The sequence below is a fragment of the Aquila chrysaetos genome, chromosome 22 (genome assembly GCF_900496995.4).
Source record: "Aquila chrysaetos chrysaetos chromosome 22, bAquChr1.4, whole genome shotgun sequence".
Lineage (NCBI taxonomy): Eukaryota > Metazoa > Chordata > Aves > Accipitriformes > Accipitridae > Aquila > Aquila chrysaetos.
The window spans coordinates 13250122-13264359 of NC_044025.1; the positions used below are offsets into that span (position 1 = coordinate 13250122).

A 14238-nucleotide genomic window follows, 5' to 3' on the forward strand; every position below is an offset into this window, starting at 1 on the left:
TTGTCTCCAGTTGCTGTGGTAGTAATTAACTTTCCCTCTTATTGCTTCCCGTTTCAACAGAGGACTTATCGTCTTGAGCAGCAATTCCAGCTATATCTTAGAGCCGGTTCCCGACAGCCCAAACCAGCACTTGATCTACAAGTTAGATGACCTGAGGTTGGAGAGAGGAACCTGTGGCTACCAGGGCACCAGGGATGCAGCCGAAGACTGGCTCAGGGACTTCACAACTGGGATGAAACCATCCCGCCAGAGGGTGAGCAGGGCTCAAACCCGGTCCATGCACCACGCTCCAAATTTCCCACCTGTTCCAAGCCAGAGGAGCCTGCTGTTCTCTGGGAGCATAGCTCAGAAAGTGAAATGAAGGAGAATATTTAAGGCTTTGTAGCAAGCTGGTTGCCAAATAGTGGCTCCAGCAGGGAAATAAATGAGTGTTGGGGACTATTGTGTAGAATGAAGAATCTGGGCTGTACCTGTTCCTACACAGATTTGTGCATCTGATATGTGAACAATCAGGTGGGCTGAGGACAGGCCCGTGGGCACTTGCTGTAGCTAGTGGATGCTATAAGTTGGTTGCTATAAGTCAATCACATCTGGAGGTCCCTGTGTGTGATGGGGTGGGGTGAATGGCCAGCAAAAAACAAACTGGGAAAAATGACCTGTACATATGTTTTATGAAGAGTTTCTTGGGGGATATCGGCGAAATAACTTATGTTGCTGCTGCCGCAGGTGAAACGGGAGACTCTGCAGGCTACGAAGTATGTGGAGCTTCTGCTCGTGGCTGATTATGCAGAGGTAAGAAATGGGATCATGTGTATACCAACTGAGCACCGGGCCCAGAGCAAGCATCCCACCTGCAGCATCTCCTGGGGCGGGGAGGGCAGCTGGAGCTCACCAGGTTTCCCCTTGCTATCCCAACAGTCCTGCCCCACCAGCAGACAGGGAGAGCTGTGTCTTGGTCACTTTTGTCCTAGCAGCCATGACCTCTCTGCCACCACTGTTGGCCAGGGAGAGATGCAGGCTGTGATTTGGATGACGGACTAGAGTTGGAGGTCAGTCCCGACTTCCCAAGGTACCAGTGGTCGGCCCTAGTTATTGATGGGCGAGACTGCCTTCAGCCTAGGGTGACTTGTGCGTTTCCAGGAACGACGTGCTTCTAACTCTGCAGTACACTTAATCTCTAGAGAAGATAACTGTGATCATCCTCTGCTCTGAGCTGGTAGCAGATATATAAATAGACATTTTTAAGGGTCCAGATCATAGAACAGGGCTGGAAGAGACCCAGTGAAGTCAGCAATCCCTCCCCCATCCCCAGCCTGGACAGCACACCAGATGTAGTTGCTGACAGTGCAAACCATGCAGTGTTTTGCTGATCATTTAATCTCCAGCACAGACGGGAGTCAAACTGGTCCTATTCATAATTTACAACTTAAAACTCCAATAGGGAAAGCCACATAGTGCTCCAGGCTATAATTTATTCTGAACACAACTAGAGGCAGAACCTATTTTGGTTTCTCTATTAGGCAGCAGGATGCCACAGAAACTATAAGAAAACACACTATACCCAGGAACTGCCATATGTTGTTCACCATTTGATCAGACAAGCTGGGGTAGACACCCTCACAGTGTTGTCGCTAACTGCCCTTACTTTATTGTCTCCCTTGCTAGAAGAAAAGTCCCAGGTTTTATCATCTGTTAAACAAAAATCTAAATATTTTGTAACTTTAATTCCTTGAATCAAACATTTTGCTAAATTTAACTCATTAATTGCCAGGTGGTTTAAATAGGCAAATTTGTTGAATGAGATGTATCCCCATTTGTTGGATGAGTGAGGTGATGAGTGGTACGGCAGCCTCGACCTCAGACATGAAGTCACGTTAACATATATTTTATCCGGCACATTTGTCAGTTCTTTGTCAGTCCCTGGCTCTGGGGGCTCTGGTAAGTTTGGGTTGCACCACTGTGTTACTACCACCGCTTGAATAACACCCCTGCAGTGGGATGCCAGGGATGAATTCTGAATAAACATGTATGGGTGGGCTTATAGTCAGATGTACAGTGAAGGAAGGCTTTCAAGCTTCACTTCATAGTTACCTTCTTATTCCCAGAGTAATGGGACTTGTTTTAACACATTTCAGATCTTCCTAGCTGCCTTTGTGCTGCCTGACATGTTCATTTTGTTCAGTTTCAGAAGCATCACTTCAACATTGAAGCAACAAGGCTTAAATTAGTGGAGGCTGCTAATTACGTAGATAAGGTGAGATCAGGTGTGCATGAAATGAGGAAAGCAAAGCCCAAATCATGAATTATGAGAATTAATTGCGACAGAGGAAGACCGCCTTCTTGGGAGAGAGAATGATGTTTCAGCAATCCTCCCCAGTGACTTGGGGAGTGGAGAGCATCTGCCAAACAATTCTGTTGTTGGACATCAGGGACGGGGTGGGGCAATCTCCATTCCTTACCTTGGAACCAGCGTGAGCATCTCTGTGTTTTTATACATCTCTCTATTAACTGTGTTACCTGAATAATGCTTTTTGAAAAGAGACTAAGGTATTCACTTCAAATTGTAGGAATCTTGGCAAGTAGAGCTGGGAGGAGCCTTCAGAAGTCATCCTTGCAGTGGTACCCAGTGCTGCTGAAGTAAACTTCTCTACTTTTCAGATCTACTTCCTTCATACTCCCCTTCGCCCCTTCAACTCCTTCCACCACTCCCTTCACCCTGCTGCCTGTGAAGACTTGTCCTGTTAGTACTTGACGTGGGCAGCAGATTATTTCCTTCCTCTTTTCAGGAATTTTGACACATCTAAAGATAAACATGATGTCAGTTTCCACTCTTTGTTTCTCTAGATTATCTGTCATTCACTTAAAAGTGAAAGTTCAGCGTCTCTAGCTCAATCATGTTTAGGTTTGGGGGTGGTGCACATTTCTCTCTCCAGACGTGTGGCACTAAATTGCAATGCATTTCCAGAGGAAGCATCTTCTCTGGATGTGTGTATCTGTAGCAGCATTTAGCAGGGTTTATATTCAAGATTTAAAACACAGTAAAATAAATTAGTGGTGCTTATTTTGTCATCTCTTTTCCTTCCTGTATCTTAGTTTTACAGATCCCTGAATATCCGGATTGCCTTGGTGGGGCTGGAGATCTGGAGTAGTTGGAATAAATGCGATGTAACTGAGAATCCCTACTCCACCCTGAAGTCCTTTCTGGCCTGGAGCAGCAAGGAGCGGGTGCACAGAAAACACGATAATGCCCAACTAATCACGTAAGTTTATTTCTCCTGAAATAACCTGTTTCTGACTAGTGGGTTGGGTGGGTGGGAAATCAGTATGCACGATTATATTGTTCTAAGATTCAGAGTGGCAGATTTATGTAGAGGCTGCTCAGCCAGCATTAAGCTCTGGCACTCGGAGCACAACCATGTTAGGAAAAGTGGAGGTCCCAGGCTTGTCAGCAGTCTCAATACACACGCATCAAAGTGCATCAACTTTATTGTGTGTGCATATCGCAAGCAGCTGCACATGATCTGTCACAGCTACATTTACAATTCCAACAAAATCTGAACCATAAGCAAGACCTGTAAAGGGGAGCTAAGCCCTTTGCGGAAGGCATCCATTCCTAACTCATCCCACTGAGACACAGGGGACATGGTGCTGGGAGCTAGCTGATGGTCTGTGATTCATCCTACTGATCTCATTAGGGCCAGTAGCTATGGCCAGCAATGCAGATATCATTGGAAGAAAAATTTGCAGCAACTGTTAGACCTCCTTACCTCTTCCATAGTAATTCATCCACCAGTAAATAGTGGTGAGTCAGAGGAGAAACCTGTAGGACTGAAATGCAGAGATACAATGCCTTTTTTCTTGTTTTGTTTGTTTCATTTTCTTTTTTTTTTCCCTTTAGCATTACTGTATTTCATCTTTACTTGGTCATGTCCTAAACACAGTTTCCAGGGCTTCCATTTCAGACATGCCGGCAGGGACGGTGCAGAACTCCAGCTCGCGAGGCAGGAGCCGAGCGTGGCTGCACCTCAAAGGTGTTATCTAGTACTCTGTCAAGTCCCTGAATCCCAAGCTGGCAAATATCAGGCTTAAGGTAAATTAAGTATTCACAAACAATACCCAATTAAGGATCCAGAAATAGTCTTTTCTGTGCTTGTTGCAAAGCTCAGCGGGAGCACTTTTTGGCACCAGACCATTATAAAAAAATAGGATTGGCTGGTTGGCCCATAAAACAAAGTACTAGTCCAAGAAAAACAGGTCTTAAGGCTTTGTAGCTCTGCTATAATGTCATGTAATTGAAGATACTCCAAAAGAAAATGTATTCACCTGACACTGTGTATATGTATAAAGCTGTGGACTGCAGGATGCATTTCTCTGTCTTGCCTTCTCAAGTGCCTCAGTGCTATTTCATGGTCTTTCTGGGTTGATTTTAGGGGTGTGCCCTTCCAAGGTACCACAGTGGGCTTGGCTCCCGTGATGGCCATGTGCTCTGATTTCCAGTCAGGAGGAGTAAACATGGTAAGTAATTGCTAAGAACTAATATGATGTTTCTTGCCAGCAGCGAATACATAGGAGAGATGCCTCTGAAAGCTCAGGAAGAAAATATTTCCCATGAAGGCCTCTAGCTCACCTGCTTGTAGGCAGGAATACCTTCAGTAGATATTTTCTACATGTAGTAATGCGAAGTGCCACTTACCCCATTGACTCAAAGGTGCACAGGACAGGCACAGGTAAAATGCTGACGTGCCTCTTTCACCTTGCTCAGGATCACTCTGATAATGCCATTGGTGTTGCTGCCACCATTGCCCATGAGATGGGACACAATTTTGGCATGAACCATGATTCAGCTGGCTGCTGTACTACCCCGGCAGAAGATGGAGGCTGCATCATGGCTTCTGCAACTGGGTGAGTTCATCTTATGGGGTCTCATGGAGAAATGCAAAGGGCTTCGTTACAAGAGCCTTGGTGGAGTAAGAGCTAGAAATGCAGACTGAAGGTGGGTCTGTTGCTGCCTGTTGCTGCCAGTGTGTTTATGGAGAAAATACTGCTGGGCAAACTCTGGCTCATCTATCGGTACCAATTTGCTAAACTCCCAATGAACTTATTCCTGCCTGAGATTGGCCTTAGGTAATGTAAGGACCTGGAAGCATTTAGAAGTGGAGCTCTAAACTGTCTGGTAAAAAGGAAAATTTTCCTATCTTCTGTCCTGAGAGACTGTCTCCGGACCCCTCTAATCCCTCATCTCTGAGTTTGTGCTTCCCACTTTGTCCTACCAAATGATCCATCACTCCAAAGCAAGTTCAATGCATATACGCACACATCCTTCTGCAAAACCTGGACTGTCTATTGCCAGCAAGTACAGGGAAATGAGGGGTGACCAGAACATGTGTGACCTTGGCATGTAGAGGTTTACATGGGTTTCATTTCTGTGTTGCACACGAGATGCATAGATAGATAGTTGATAGTGTTTCTAAAGCATCTCATGCAAAAGCTAATGTGTGTAATAACGTGGTAATGAGCAGAAAAGGGATTGCTTCAGGAAATAACTGATTTTTATTAAAAGGCACAGCAATAGGGCTATATTTCTAAGTCAGAAGACGTGAAAACAGATCGACTGCATGTTGTCTTAAGAATACTGCTTGGTTTCAGTGAGCCACAGACAGCCTGTGCTTAAAAGGGAAGAAATAGTTGGCTTTAAGAGAAAGGGGAAGTGAGAGTGACTCTGGAAACCCACAGGGATTCTAAAGCTCATTTTGGATGAGGAACCACAACAGCTTCTATATTTCAGTCACGTAAAAACATCGGACAAACCCATTCACTTAAAGCCACATTCCCTGTTTCCTCAAGCCTTACTCCTTGGGGTTTAGCAGGTTTTAACAAAATTTTCTCCATAGATATCTTCTTTTATGTGCATGATTTCCTCCAAATAAGGGAGAACATTTAGGTGAGAAGTGAAAACATAGTGGCATGCAAGTAGAACACACAACATGAATGTACACATCTACGGTCATATATAGAGTGCATAGATTCTGGCATTGTAGCAACAGAAATTAATAATTCATGTAACAGCAAATATTCACATCCTTTGCAATGATGCAGTAGATAGGAAAAAGGAAATATTATTTTAGCAGTTAGATTCACAAGAGTTATTCACCGTCCGAGTGCTGGATTTGCAGGCTTGTTCAAGTAGCTGGGAATAAGCCACAGCTTCAGTACTGAGCAGGTAAAGACAGCCATACTTGTCAGCTATCAAAGTCGAATCTAACTCAACATATTTCGTTTCAATAAAGTTTATTTTTTAAGGCCATTATATTACTAGACAGTCTTGCAGTGCAATCTCACCTTATCTTCAAATGTAATCCAGATGGATCTGATTTTGAACAGGCACATAAAATCACGATCTGCTTTAGCACAGTTTCATAGACTTCAGAGAGAGACCTGTGTCCTTTGGCACTTGTCAGGATTTGCATGTGCTCATTTTTGGTTCTCTAAACAATTGCCCAGATTTGTCTTGATGTTTTTCTACACTGTCCGTATTCAGGCACCCATTCCCCAAGGTGTTCAACCAGTGCAATAGAAAAGAGCTGGAGAAGTACCTGCAGTCTGGTGGAGGGATGTGTCTCTCCAATATGCCAGATACCAAAAAAATGTATGGTGGGAAGAAATGTGGAAATGGCTACTTGGAAGAGGGAGAGGAGTGTGACTGTGGAGAGGTGGAGGTAACAATTGTTCAGATCCAACCATTTGGGGTTTAGTGGGACACAATGATTTTATTATGTATTTTGCAAATACAGTTATGTGATATGTAAACAGCTTTTGTTTGTGCAGGAGATAAGCATGCCTTCCCTGTATGTAAGTGTATACGCAATGTAAATCAAGGCTGTAAAGTATCACATCTGTCTAAATTCACAGTGTATAGTACAATGCATCCCAGAACTCAGGGGTGGTGTAATCCATGGCTGAATAGAGGTGACGAAAACTTCATCAGAAAAAGTAACCTTAGATGTTGCAATTTCATATATAAGTTCATTTTACCTACGGCTCCATTCCTGATAAAGATGGGACTTCTCTTCGTGCTGCATCTCACTTCTCCAAATCCATACTTTGAGTAATAAGACAAAAGGGAACTGGAACCAGCAGCCCAGACTCACTAGATGTAAGGAGCACAACCTATAGTATCCAGTCAGTCCAACAGAGGATACAACTATGCAGTACTGTAATTCAGCACGTGCTGGGTATCAGGAACGTACTGCTGTTACTTTGTTTGCATGTAATTCATCACACATGAGAACTGACTAGCGTCAGCCTCACATTTCGATGTTCTGGCATGTTCTTGTCTTGAACATCTGCCTCGTAAACTCTGCTGCATCTCGCTGTCTTCCAGGAATGCAATAACCCCTGCTGCGACGCCAGCACCTGCTCCCTGAGGCTGGGTGCCGACTGTGCCCATGGCAGCTGCTGTCATCAGTGCAAGGTGGGATGTCTGGGTTTTCCTAAGAGAGGAGGGAATAACGATGGTGGAAGTGTGAGGCTGAAAAACGGAGGGGAAAGGGGAGGAAACACAGCCAAACCTGGAGTTCAGCTCCTCACCTGCAAGCAACACGTTCTGATTTTTAGGTACAACAGCTATGAGTGCAATCAAACTAGTAGGGTCCTTTCTTCTAGCTGACTGATTTAATTGGCTCCCGTGATAACTTAAGATGAGCTGTGAATGCTGCTGGAATGAAGTCATACTGCCTCTCTTAAACACTTAGGGATGGGATGAATCAGAATGAATATTTCTCTCCTTTGGCTCTAGAAGAAATCTAGGCAGAGCTCTTAGAGCAAACACCTCCTCCGGGGATTAGGCTGGATGCTGTATTTGCTCTTCTCTGGGATGCAGTTGAATTCCTTTAGCCCAGGTGCTTGCTGAAGAAACACTGGCAAAGAGGATTGTATGTGTGTGACCACTATAATTTTAAATCTCAGCTCTCCTTATAGAGCCTGGTTAAAATGTGTTTCTGATTTTGGAGCCAAAGAGCTCAAGCTTTGACAACAAATTACCTCAAAAATGAACACAGGCAAACATTTCTCTTAAGCTCATTTTTGTGTTTGCACATTGACTGCGTGCTCTTACTGACCTATCCTGACCATGTGGAAAACAATTTTCCAGGGATCCACCTGGACTCACTCCTTTCACAAGACACTTTGAAAAACCTTCCAGATGTAACTGTGTATGCCCTTCCGTTCTCCATGTCCATGGTGGACAGGACAAGAATGAACCGGGTAAACTCATAAGCAAGGGAGACATAAGTTACATTAGGAAAAGGTCTCCAGCAGAAATGACAGCCAAACGCTGAAACAAACTTCCCAAACAGGGAGGGTTTTGAGAACAGATTACACAAACATCTGTCAGAAATGATTTAGGTAAATCAGACCGTACCCTAGGGTAGAGGGAGATGGATTGATGTCCCCTTGAGATCTAGCAGCCTTATTTTCTGTGCATGATTTCATTGCTACCTAGGGAAGGGATCCAGTCAGTAATTTGATTCTACACAGCTCACCCAGTTAATGAAGTTACAGAGTCATTTGGATCACTGCTGACCTCAAAAAAACCTAAGACAAGGTGGATGAAGAGACACATGCAAGATTTTTTCTTATCTACAGGGAGACGTTGTGCAGACATGAAACCACAAAGGTGCCAAGCAATAATTCAATTTTTTTCCCTTTGTATCTTTTTAGCTGATGTCTCCGGGAACTCTCTGCAGGGAAAGATCAGGACTCTGTGACCTCCCAGAATACTGCACTGGCGAGTCACCGTTTTGCCCCCCCAACTCTTACCAAATCGATGGGGCTTCCTGCGACGGAGGAAAGGCGTATTGCTACAGTGGCATGTGTCTCACATATAAAGATCAGTGCTTGCAGCTGTGGGGGCCTGGTAAGGACACTACTTGCAGCGAAATACGTTGTCCTTTGAACAGGCAATATTGTGTGGCATCCTACTATTATTCACTCTGTGTAAGGCAGTAGTACCTTCCATACCCGTTATCAGTGGTGAAGTCTGAGGAGCCTTTTCTCCCGCCTTGCTTGCTTGGAGGAGGCAGCAAAAATTTCCCGTGCTCAAACCATCCCAGAAAAGGAGCAACTGAATGGTTGGCATGCGGTGAGACGGGCTGCCAGGCTCCACAGGAATCAGCCACCTGAGTCTCTTCCATGCAGGAGCAAGGCCGGCACCAGACGCCTGCTTTGAGAAGGTTAATGCCGCTGGAGACATCTACGGGAACTGTGGGAAGGACATCTACGGCAACTACAGGAAGTGCGAGATGAGGTAGAAAGCAGAGTGGCAGCCAAGAGTTGCTTGTTGGAGATTTTTTTATATGTTACAAAACTATGGGCCAGTAGATAAAACTGATCCATGCTTTGGTTTCACTCCCTCCCTCTGCCTCCTGGGAAACCAGCTGCATCCTCATCAGACCTAGAGCCCTTATGACTGCGGCTTTAAGTTTGCCATTTTCCCTGCCTTTTGCCTTTTAAAACATCTAGTTGGTATTTTTCCAAAGCAACAGAAGAGGGGATTTTCAAATCCATAGGTTAAATGTACCTTTTTAACTGAGACAAAAACTTCTTAGTCTTGTCTGTGATTTTATTGAGGCTGGCCTACCCATGGGGACAGTGAAATGGTACCATCAGTACCCATCAGACACTGTTGCTTGGGCAAGCTCTTGGGAGGTGCTTGCTCTTTTGCCATTGAACAGTGCCTCAACATTGCTGCTTTAATTCACATGCAGAGCTGATGCCTGCAAAACATGCAGCAAGCCAGAAATAATCACTGCAGCCTTTCCTTTGAAATCAGAGATGCTAAATGTGGGAAGATCCAGTGCCAGAGCTCTGCTTCCAAACCCCTGCAGTCCAACGCGGTGGCCATAGACACAACTATCCGCACGCAGAGGACGCAGCTGAGGTGCCGAGGGACCCACGTATACAGATCTGAGAGTGAAGAAAAGGAGATGCTCGATCCTGGCTTGGTGCTGACGGGAACCAAATGTGGGAGCCATCATGTAGGTACAGTCCTGCCTGTAATGGTTTTGGGGAGGTTCAAGGTATCACTTTTCCATCTGGAAAGTGCTTTGTGGTTATCAAGCCATTCATTGAGCAAAGCAAGAGAAAAATAATTTCTTAGAGGCTTCTGAGGAGTAATGGAAGAATATAAACCAAAGGCCATACCTTAAGTCATTGCCACATGAAGGCCAGGGCCAGTGCTAAATTTGGGATTTGCTAGTTGGTTGAGGTTGTTTTGCTTAGAGGTGACACACAATTAGAAATCAAGACAGATGAGATCTCCTCCACAGACTTGCCACACGGGCATGGTCAAGCTATCAACTTCTGAGTTCTCTGATGTGTGTTAGCTGTGATTCAGGGTAGTGATTAAATGTTTGCTTGGGAACCGGGTTAGCTTCACGGCCTGTTGTCCTGTCCATGGGTCGTGGTTTAAACCCAGCCAGCAATTAAGCACCACGCAGCCGCTCACTCACTTCCCTCCCACCCAGTGGAATGGGGGAGACAATCAGAAGGAAAAAGGTAAAATTTGTGGATTGAGATAAGAACAGTTTAATAGAATAGAAAGGAAGAAACTAATAATGATAATAATAACAATAATAATAAAAAGAGTGGAATATACAAAACAAGTGATGCACAATGCAATTGCTCAGCACTTGCTGACTGATGCCCAGTTAGTTCCCCAGCAGCGATCCCCACCCCAGGCCAGCTCCCCCCAGTTTATATACTGGGCATGACATCACATGGTATGGAATACCCCTTTGGCCAGTTTGGGTCAGCTGCCCTGGCTGTGTCCCCTCCCAACTCCTTGTGCCCCTCCAGCCTTCTTGCTGGCTGGGCGTGAGAAGCTGAAAGAAAAATCCTTGACTTGTTGATAAGTAGTGTTTATACTAACTGAAAACATCAGTGTGTTATCAACATTCTTCTCAAACTGAATCCAAAACGTAACACTATACCAGCTACTAGAAAGAAAATTAACTCTTTCCCAGCCAAAACCAGGACTCCATGGTATTACTTGTATTGCCAAGGTGTCTGGGACCCTGCAAGTCACAAAATAGTAAGGCAGTAATATGGTACATAACCCAAAGAGCTAGAGCTAAGTTTTTGGATCCTTTCTCTGCAGGTTTGCTTTGAGGGACGCTGCCAGAATACATCCATCATCTTCGAGTCTGAAAGCTGTAACAAGAAGTGCCATGGGCATGGAGTAGGTGTCTTCCTTTTCATGTCCATTTCATACTGAAGCAGGATGAGCTGCCATTCATCTGTGGATGGCTGTTCAACTCAGTTCTGATACCATGCTTAGGTTTGCTCCAGACTTCGGCTTCTTGATTATTAATTTGCACATTCCTTTCAAGTTTGATGCATTTTCTGGTCTGTGAGTGTCCCTTTGACATAGGATTTAAGGACGTCCACAGGAGGGATATGAATTGCAATGAATGGAAAACAAGAAGGGGTAATCTTACAGAAAAAACTTCTGGGCCCAGTTTAGATTGAATAAAAAAAAAAAATCAGACTTACTGAGGGAAAAACAGTAAAAAGTCATGTTTAGAACAGTTTATCCCAAACTGTGCTCTGCTGTGCCCCCAGGGGATGGAAAGAAAAGGCTGGTGAGAATTTTTTATACCTTTTGTAGACGTTTCTGGCACAAAACATCAGCATCTCTCCATCCCTATAGTCCAGTTAGGCAATGGAGAGGAGTGATAAATGCAGCAGTGTGTGCCTCCCTGAGCAGCCTGGGAGGCCCCATGATGTACCTGACAAGGAGAGGGACTCAACCCGCTCTCTCATTCCCAGTCTGCTTCCTCTCTTACAGTCTGTGAAGCTGTAGGAAATAGTTGTCAGCTATTCCACAGAATCAAATTAAATGTTACAATTAGCACAGGACATCCCTAATCAGAGGGATCAGCCCCCCTCCAGGGGCTGCCTAGACAATAAAACAAATAGCAATGGGCGAAGCAAAAAGAAACCTTCACTGGATGGAAGTCCTTCAATTTTGAGATAAGAACAAGAGAAAGGAACTTTTAAATGCTGCTTTTGTCCTGAATCCAGGTTAGTGGCGCTTCAGCCACTTGTCTTTTGGAGAAAGGGACAATTTCTGAGGAAATAAAAGGCACTGTCACTCCTGAAAAGAAAATATTTCCCCGCACTTAACTCCCTATTTATGCCAATAAGAGTTTCTTCTGTAGTGCTTTATCCAGCAAGGGCTTCATTTTTTTTAGCTTGCAGATTCTTTAGGAGCTGGCACTAAAGTCTCTGAGTCTTCCTGCTCCAGGTCTGCAATAACAACAAGAACTGCCACTGCAACCAGGGGTGGGCCCCCCCGTTTTGCAACAAGCAGGGGAGGGGAGGAAGCTTGGACAGTGGTCCCCCCATGCCTGAAGGTGAGTGGGTCCAACTCTGCTGTGGTGGCACTTCAGAAGGACTTGAGTTAGATGGGGAGCAGAGAGTTTTCCATTTAACTAACTCTACTTTCTTGCCCTCAGGCCCTTCAGCAGCTGTGATAACTCTCGCAGTCCTGGCTCCCATTCTCCTTCTCATTGGAATCATGTTTTTATTCTATTATCTGAAATGCTGGAATAGATTTGCCATCTGTTCTCTAAAGAAGACCCCACAGTTCAGGTAAATTGTCAGCGGTGTGCCTTGTCTGCTTGCATCCACCCCCTTTCAGTGTCAGGACAGAAGAGAAATTGCAAAGGCTGTGAGGAATATAACTAAATGGGTTTGTTGGTATAGTCCGTATTTGCTTCTCATTTTTTTACTTCAGTTAAACCATAATGGAAAATACAGCAAAGAAATAGGAGAAAACATATCAAGTAAATAACACTCTTTTCTTTCTCTCATTTTCAGTGACACCTCTGGAAATGGGCATGCAAACCCTGCCTTCAAGTTGAAAACCCCCCAGGAGCAGAGGAGGGTAAGGGCAAGGTCACCTTCCACCTCCCTCGGGGGAGATGCAGTTGCCCTAAGATGTGGGATGTGGTTCCAGCTCACAGTGCGATTGGGTAGTGGTTTTATCAAAGGATCCCATGCAAAAATAGACAGACATCACCCATGGCTGAAAGTCAGTGGGAGCTGTATGTAGTATCTATTTCTAGTGATTTCCTTAAAGGCAAGAGCTGGGATTTAACCAGGCCTGTGTGGCTGCTTGTCTCGCCTGATAGATCCTCTTCTGTCACATCCCCCTCTCAGAACTACAGAAATTGCAAACCCTGGGTTTATTTGCAAGTCACTTACAATGTTAATGCCTGAGTTACTCTGTTCTCTTGATTCCTATTTCTGCCTTGTGATCCCAAATTGTCCCAATCTACCTAATCAACGCCTACTAGACATATACAACGCATACTGGTGTTGCAGGCAATATTTTCTACTATGTGGTTCATAGACCTCATATAGATCCTCAAAAGCGTAGCAGAGAGTAAAAAGGTGGTTTGAAGTGAAAATACCTAACTCCGGGGATTTCTGGGTCTTCTGCACAGGTGATTGGCTTCCCTGAAATCCCATCAAAACCTCCTCCCCAGCAAGCTCCAGGGCTCCGAATAAACACGCAGCAGCCACCCGCCTTCTCCACCGGTTACAGCTGCGGCGTGGGGCAGCCCGCTGGGCCAGCGCAGCCGGCACCTGCAAAGGACGCTGCCCGGCGGACACCCCCGAGCAGGCCAGCACCTCCTGCTCCCAAACCCCCCCTCTCTCAGGTACGGAGTCGTCCCGCTGTCCTGCGGATGCCGTTTGATGGGAAGTTTGTTCTGAGTGAGGCTGGTGAAGCCTCTCTAACCCTTGGTTAGGAGTTACCGTGCTTGTTAGTGCGTGCTCCATCTCGCCACAGGACAATTACTGGTGGTTTTCCTTCCTTCGTAGTGCAGCTGACAATGACTGTGCTGGATGCCAGCAGGCACCATTACTCTTAATTCAGGTCCCCTGATACCTCTGACCTCGACCTGAAGTCAGGTAGCTTGGATCACAAAGCAGCATTCACCTTACCAAGGTCATCTAAACATTTTTTAGCTGCAAATCAGATAGATAATTTGCCAGGAATAAAAGGACTGTGGATTTTTCCCTGAGCAAACCTAGCGTAGCTCCTCTTACCATTTGCATGTATTTTATCTCCTGGAAACAAGCCCTTCTGAGATTACCAGTCAGTGACAAGTCTGAGGTTCAGTACGGAGTACAGAATCTCCATTCCTTGGGAAGATCCCCCAGGTATCTTGC

At 45.1% G+C, this 14238-nt stretch overlaps 1 protein-coding gene across 4 annotated transcripts in view; it reads left to right on the forward strand.

The window, feature by feature from the left end:
- The window catches only part of ADAM19 (ADAM metallopeptidase domain 19), a 35688-nt gene that overhangs the window by 16032 nt on the left and 5418 nt on the right, over window positions 1–14238 (forward strand). For all 4 annotated transcript variants that reach the window (XM_029998012.2, XM_041119341.1, XM_041119340.1 and 1 more), the window contains 16 exons: window positions 61–253; window positions 727–792; window positions 2183–2254; window positions 3094–3260; window positions 4431–4515; window positions 4763–4902; window positions 6539–6716; window positions 7382–7471; window positions 8719–8914; window positions 9196–9304; window positions 9830–10034; window positions 11156–11236; window positions 12305–12413; window positions 12516–12651; window positions 12880–12946; window positions 13509–13724. In XM_029998012.2, the coding sequence (XP_029853872.1) occupies window positions 61–253; window positions 727–792; window positions 2183–2254; window positions 3094–3260; window positions 4431–4515; window positions 4763–4902; window positions 6539–6716; window positions 7382–7471; window positions 8719–8914; window positions 9196–9304; window positions 9830–10034; window positions 11156–11236; window positions 12305–12413; window positions 12516–12651; window positions 12880–12946; window positions 13509–13724 (2110 nt within the window). The remainder of the gene's footprint in view (window positions 1–60; window positions 254–726; window positions 793–2182; window positions 2255–3093; window positions 3261–4430; window positions 4516–4762; window positions 4903–6538; window positions 6717–7381; window positions 7472–8718; window positions 8915–9195; window positions 9305–9829; window positions 10035–11155; window positions 11237–12304; window positions 12414–12515; window positions 12652–12879; window positions 12947–13508; window positions 13725–14238) is intronic.